General features: G+C 41.7%; 1 protein-coding gene across 1 annotated transcript in view; it reads right to left on the bottom strand.

The window, feature by feature from the left end:
• Positions 1-7548, bottom strand: part of LOC102193924 (carnitine O-palmitoyltransferase 1, liver isoform-like) — a 56274-nt gene that overhangs the window by 17886 nt on the left and 30840 nt on the right. The window contains exons 12-13 of the mRNA XM_005750999.1: positions 6494-6599; positions 3591-3707 (exon numbers count right to left, since the gene is read on the bottom strand). Of these exons, the coding sequence (XP_005751056.1) occupies positions 3591-3707; positions 6494-6599 (223 nt within the window). The remainder of the gene's footprint in view (positions 1-3590; positions 3708-6493; positions 6600-7548) is intronic.

Raw genomic sequence — 7548 nt, 5'->3', positions numbered from 1 at the left:
AATCGTGAGAGAATCGTGATCTCAATTCTAAGCCAAAAACAATCGTGATTCTCATTTTATGCAAAATCGTGCAGCCCTAGTTTCCAGCCATCCAACCTCTAATGGAGTCTATGCACTTATGCAAAATCTGTAGCTTGGAAACATCATGGGGCTTAAAGGAGATATATAACTGAATATCATCTGCATAGCAGTGATACAAAATGTCCTTAAAAGTGCTCAATAAGTGTTGAAGAGGAAGTAAATACAGTAAGAGCAATAAAGGCCCCAAAACTGAACCTTGTGGCACACCATAGGCAAGAAAAGTGTACTTAGAGGTAGCCACAGAAAAGGATCGTTCATGCAAATAGGATTCAAACCAGTCCAAAGCAGCCCGATATACCCACCCAGTGTCTCAGCCGATCTAGCAGAATATGATGGTCCACAGTATCAAAGGCGGAGGTCAGGTCCAACATCAACAGAACGGAGCATTCTCCTGCATCTCATCTCATCAAAATGTCGTTGGAGACTCTAAGAAGTGTAGTTTCAGTAGAGTGAGCTCTACAAAAGCCAGATTGGAATTTATCCAGAATGCTGTATTAATCTAGAACAGCTATAAGCTGCTTAGCCACAACCTTTTCTAAAATCTTAGAAATGAACGGTAATTTTGAAATCGGTCTGTAGCTACTAAGAAGAGAAGCATCAAGCTTAGGGTTTTTAACAGTGGGTGAATGACAGCATTCTTACAATAAACACTAAGTCTGAGAAATAGGACGCCCTCGCATCTCGAACTGAAGTGTTAAAAGAGACTAAAAGGTCCTTTAAATGAAGGAGATGGACATGCAAACGCGTTTTCCTCCTTAAACGCTCAACCTTACGGCAGCAACGCTTTAAGAAGTGAATGCTGTCATTTAACCAGGGAGACGACTTTGAAACCGGAGCTAGTCTAACTTTGACAGGACAAACATTGTCTAAAATACAAAGACAATGATTATTAAAAAGATTTGTTAAAAAATGAACATCGTTATAAGGAGATAAAACTAAATTAAAGGCATCGGAAAATTTAACAGCAGTAGAGGAAGTTAAGATGCGAGAGCTAACCACATGTCGAATAGGAGAGAGGGACAGATGAAAAGACAGGTTAAAAAGAAAACAACGATGGTCCGAAATAAAATGTCCTCAGTACAAATAAAATCAATGTTTAAACCTAAAGTAAAAACAAGGTCCAGTGTGTGTCCTTTGGTGTGTGTGGGACCAGACACATGCTGAGTAAAATGAAAAGAATCCATGACGCTGAGGAAACCTCTGGCAAAGAGGTCGGAGTCATCATCAACGCGTATATTAAAATCCCCGACTATAACCAGTCTGGACAGCTTCGAAGTCGAGGATAAAAAGTCACTGAACTCCTTTAAAAACATGTTGTTTAGGCCAGGTGGACGATGCACTACAGCGCAGTAGAACAGTCGCTCCTTATACTGTAGATTTTTCTATAAGAAGACAATCTGACTTAGTTGAAAGTCAGGTTAAGCAAGACCTACTTAGAGTTTACAGAAGTCTTCAGGAAGAGGTTCTTATCCATGTCTGTGTGTGATTTTTAAGACATGCAGATAACACAGTAACTATTATCTCAATGAGTATAAAATGGAATTACTACTGTTTAAACATCAAATTGGTTGCTGGGAAAGGATAAGACCTGTTACATCATGCTTTCATTTTACTGCGATGTTTTCAGTTCCTTTTAACCTGCAGTAGTTTTGAGGACTAATTATTTTGTGCGTCCTAATTTCCATCCATGGCAGCACTTTGTACACTAAAAATAAATAATAGGATGCAGTTTCATGCACCTCCTGCTATTGAATAATGTGCTGGGCTTGCTCTGTCAGGATGTCAGTGGGTGGGGGAGACATTGTGGAATAAAATGTACGTCAGCTTTTCTCCAACAGAAGATTGATGTGTTGCTCATGAACGTAGTCACTGCTGCAGTCCCAAAGTGGAGCCACAGGTCTTACAGAAGAAGGCTTAATGGCGTCTGAAATCCTTCAATTGTTTCCGCTTCCACTGACACCAATTGACATTGTCATAGCTGTGAGTGTTGCCACGGCCCACAATATCTTTTACTTTGTTCAAACACTTGCAAAGGCAGAGGGAGCAGTACAGAAACACTGTTTTAATGCTAGCATGGAGAAACTTGAACAAAGTTCATAAAAACAAAAAAGAAAACCAGAGTGAAAACAGCTCAAGGAAAGAGGGCAGCAGAGTTGTTCGATACTTCGCGACCCTTGAGCCCTCACTGCTGAACTGCACCTGCCTCCCTCCCACCCTGTTGACAGCATTTAGCACCATGACAAGTATCATTTTGAGCTAAAAAGCTTCTGCTGTGGACGTAACCTCACAGCTTAGACGGTTTGGGAGTGAGACCGGAACTCTTTCTCAAAATGCAAAGTGACAGTTGAACTGGAAACGAACCCATGCTAACACAATTATTAGCATATCAGTAGAATAGAGTAGTTAGGTTTGTGGTTGAAACCTCAAACTGTTCCTGTGTGAAGTTTGCCTGCTCTCCCTGATGACCTGACTGGAAAGCAGTAGGAAATCTCCCAGTTCAATTATAACTCGCTTCAGTGACAGTGAAAGTTATAGTTTAGAATAGTTTCACTCAAATCCTGATGAGGAAGATGGGGTCATTAATTGCACCATCGGTTAATGTTGTGGGATAGAATTAAAATTCACCCCTCAAACTGCTGAGCTGGTCTTATACTCTGACAGTGCTCTCGCTGTCAGCCAAGGGCTCAGTCACGCAGGCCTAGAGACTGGTTAACCACCACCTGGTAATCTGACTGCAAGTGAAAAAAATGCAAAAAAAATCCCTTACAGATTTCAGGATAATATTCTTCAACACAAAAACGCTGCAGAGAAGAACGGAACATGATCAAGAAATGCCAAAGCCAACCCAGGACTGTTCCAAATGGAAAGACATTCAATTTCATAGAAGCCATCTATGTCCACTGTGAATGACCATCTTTGAACAGAGGCGCTGGCTTACGACACCAACTGTGTCTCTATAATCCAGTTTCGAGATCATTTCCCAGACGCCTTTATGCCCACTCACACCCTGGGCCTTTTGACTTCAGGAAATCATATGATGGGGTGCGGCTAGGTTTCACAGTGAGCTCACCCGAAACCCTGGCTGACTGTGACCTACACCTCTTTTCACACCTTGACTTGTGCGATAAGGTAGAGGATCAACGGGGGGTTTATGACCCTCTTGGGGAGATACTCCACCATTTGACCCTAAAACTGAAAGCTTCTCAGATAAGAGGTGAAACGTCTTCAAGTAACTTCAAGAAGTTCAGATGCCTTTTTTTCCAAGCTCCTTAGACTACGATCACCTGCATGACTGAGAACCTTCACAGACTAAACAGTGAGACTTAAATCACATCTGATGTACATCAGACTAGAGTCTGTAAGGGCAAGATGGTCTAACATGGTGTCAAGACTGCATGCATACATCGTATATACACACGAGATTCCAGCGAGTTACTTTGCCCTATCTTGAGACAAGTGAGGGCAGTTTCACACTAATCAGACACACACATCTTGCCCAGCATTCCTACCTCTGCCGGGATGTTCCAGACAAGTCTCTGAGGTTGGGGTAGAGAAGGCTCCACATCACCTTTACAGTGGCCGTCCTCGGTGTAGCCTAGCTGGAAGGCATCTGTGGCCAGCGTGTACTGGAGGAAAAAATAATAGTGAAGGAAAAGATTATTGAGACTTAGTATGAGAGTTAGCACAGCCATACTTGCAAAAATGTACCCCATTATAAAAGGGGGAAAAAGTTTTTTTTTTTTAATGGACGACACAAAAACAGAAGAGAGATGATGAGTGCTTGAAAACTCAGCATAAGCATTTTTTTAAGTTGCTGCTAATGCACTTGATTAACTGATTATCTACAATTGTTAACATTAAATGTTACATTTCATGACAGCCCAATTGCAAAAAGACGTAACTAATGTGGCTTTTTTGGAAAAGTTGCCAGGAGGAAGTCTGTTCTCTCTAAAAAGCAGAGTTAGGTTTGCAACACTGAATCAAACAAACCACAAAATCTGTGACAAGCTGGACTTAAGCCAGAATCAACAGCGCAACATTTGGAAACCTTTTATGGACAGGAAACTACAGAAAGTCTAGAGTTTTTGGATTTTCAGACTAAACCAGATAACAATGATAAGACCCTTGTGCATAATTCAGGCTAGCTGGCAACATCAAAGCTTAACAAATGAACTCAAGGATCGAATATTTCTTTATCACTGGCCAAAAGAAGAAGCTACTTAAAGTAGAATATTTAAAATGAGCTCAGACAAACATGATGCATTCATGTGTATGTGATATACACATGAATGCACTCTATTCTTTTCAGCTGCCCGGATCATTGGCTGCAGCTAACCCTCTCTATTCCAGCACACCAACCGTCTGCACGTCCTCCATGAAGCTCCTCTGAGGTCCTCCTCTTCTCCTCCTGACTGGCAGCTCCATATTTAACATCCTATATTCAATGTTCCCTCTAATGTTTCATGTGTGTGAGCGAACACACAAACTCCCTGAGCGATCCCACTGTGAGCGACAGCAGACGTGTGCACTGTGGTCACGCCAGCATCGAATCCATCCAAGTAACATGTTTTATTAAAATAATCAAATTACAGCATTTACATTTATGTTAGACGACTTTTAATTAACTGCTTTAGCCCACTTACAAATCTTCTTCATGACCTGTGTAGCATGTTAACACTATTGGAAGTAAAAATTACTTGAACTCCAATTTTGAAAACATTACCTAAAAATGCAGCCAAGGCATTTTTAAATAAACATTTCAAACTATTTACAGAACAATCAGCTGTTCTGCATCAAATCTGATGCCACACAAATCATTTGTGCCGCTGCAAAAAATAATTCCTGTCCACTATGAGATGAAGGAGAACAACAGCCTGATACCTGCAGGCCTGACAGCAGCAGATGTGTCACTGCTGTAACACCTGTAACACTCAGCAGTCGCCTCATTGTTCTGACACACAACAACACTACTGACTACACTACACACTAACTACACACTAACTACACACTAACTACACACTAACTACACAAGATTTGTGCTAAACGTCACAAATCTGTTACATCTCAAAACACTGCCGTCACTCCTAAAACTTCCCCCTCCCTAAACAACATGTTGCCATATCATTTTTTGATTGGTTGACATGGTACATTTTTCCACCAATAGGAAAGGCTGTGGGTTTTTTGTTTTTGCTCACAGGCTTTCGAGCGTTTTCCTTATAAAACGCAGTTTTTACCGTTTCTTCCCGCAGTAAACATAAACAACGACAGTATTCAGGAAGAAAAACAAACATTGCAGATATTTTATCATAACTCTGGTTTTACGTGGCCGATCAACACAATTTAAAAACTGGTATAAAGTCCACACTTTCTCCGTCAGTTGTTCCGTCTGTCCTGCTCACGTCTCCAATGGTTGTCCACGTTGTCATTAACGTGGCTTCACTCCACATCAGCCGCTTTGCTAAAACACTGGTGTCGGCACATAAGGACGCTGTCATAGCCGGTCAACCACGTTGATTAGCTGCGTATATGCGAATGTGAATCACATCATTGGCTGCACTATGGGATAAGGTGGCATCGTTCTGATCCCATACAGGAGCAGCCACTCACTGACTAACACTGCAAAACAGGATTGTTAAAGTTTTAACTTTAATTTCAGTTCAGGTTAGATTTTTTTGTGCGCAACTCAGATTTTCTGTGCGCAGAGAGCGTGCCAGCAGTGCGCAATCAGAGGGTAGCTTAGAGGGAACATTGCTTATATCTGATATATCCACCATCTCTCCCCTGCACATGTCCAAAGCATCTCAGCCTTTCCTCCAAAATGCTCGACCCAAGCGGTTCCTCTGACGTACTCATTTCTAAATCTGTCCAATGAAAATTCCTCTTTTGGTACCCCATCATACGCTTTCTCAGTGCAGCTCCTTCTGACATTCTCCACCATCCACCATCAAACGTGCAGTTTAAGGTGCTCTTTCTCAGCGTGAAACCATACTGCTGCCTAAAGATAATCTCTGCTCTCCTCTCTTCTTAACCCAGGGTTAGAAATATTCATTCTTAAACATCATCATGTAACTGAAACACAGATTTCTGCAGTCTTAGTAGTTTTGCTTCTTATATCAAGTCAAATTAACAAATGCTGCTAATATTATCAGATAGCATGTTTTAGTCTTGCTTTTATCTCACTGTGGTAAAAATGGTGGGTGTTGAAGGCCATTAGTTCAAGTCTGATTGTGTCCCTGTAAGTGTCACTTCCTCTTTGCTGTGCTTTCTAAGATAATACTGTAACACAATCAGATTCTTTTAACACAGCCAGTTCCTGGAACTGGCTCCATCTGGAACTTTCAACTTGCAGCTGTGCTATCCCTGTGTGATAAAGGCATGTCAGCACAAATTCAGAAATAAGACCAAGGATCACCTCCCAAAGGTGCGCTACAGTTGGTGCATCAGCCCAGGAGTGCTCTGCATTCAGCCCACTCTTCCCATTCTTGTAGATCACAACGGAGAAGGATTTATCAAACCACCTGGGAGAGGAGAGAAGATAAAGCATAAAAGGAGATGTGTGTTGCCACAGCTTGTGTAAAGGACACCCAAGTCGAGTCGCAGATGCAGAAATAAGAATCCTGGCTTTAGACCAGACAAAACAGATTGGAACAGGGCAGGTCTATAACCAGTGTCACAACAATGATACCGATGCCATGCAGATATGCATCTTATTTTTCCTTGTATTCTTAAAACGCATTTAGTTTAGACAACTACCCTGTGAGACAAACTGCTCCACGCACCATCCCCCACACAGAAAGCTTTAAATCTGTCAATCCTTTCTGTCAAGGTTTCCTGCGTGGAGTCCAAATCAGCCTCAGGTGTCTGTTTGGTGTCTGTAGCTGAATTTCAATGAAGAAAGTAAAGGATTAAATAAAGGATTCATCACAATCCTTTATTTTTACATGTCTGATAGTGGTTTTTGTCACCATCACAAACCAAAGGAGAATCCTTGGCAGCCTGAGGCCTGTGAGAAGTGGAGTAATCACAGACATGTTGCTGCGGAGGAATGTTTCTGTGACCTCAGTCCTGAACTCCTAGTAATGCATATTTATTCTCCAGAGATGTAATTATTACTGTTAGCATCACAAGTTTTTTGCCAGGTGTGACTCACTGAGCAGCTGAAATCACTGTTTTGCAAGAAAGATGACTAGATACACATAGCAGCTGACAGCATCTGTCATAAGACAACAAAAGCTAAACATTAGAAACGGATTACTAGGGCTGGGCTATATCATACCGGTCACGGTAATACCGGTGTAATGTCGGGCAACGATAGGAAAATGAAATATGGCGATAGAATGTGGGTAAAACGCACAGTGCCTTTGTTTACATATACACATGGCGGCGACGCAGAACGAGAAGAGCGAAAGTGGATCATTGAATGAAACGGATGAACCAGAACTGGTTTGTAAAAATGCTGCAGCTTCA

The sequence above is a fragment of the Pundamilia nyererei genome, unplaced genomic scaffold (genome assembly GCF_000239375.1).
Source record: "Pundamilia nyererei isolate P.nyererei 1_Seehausen unplaced genomic scaffold, PunNye1.0 scaffold00295, whole genome shotgun sequence".
Classification (NCBI taxonomy): domain Eukaryota; kingdom Metazoa; phylum Chordata; class Actinopteri; order Cichliformes; family Cichlidae; genus Pundamilia; species Pundamilia nyererei.
Note: the sequence above shows the minus strand (reverse complement) of the source record. Positions and strands in the feature narration are given on the sequence as shown.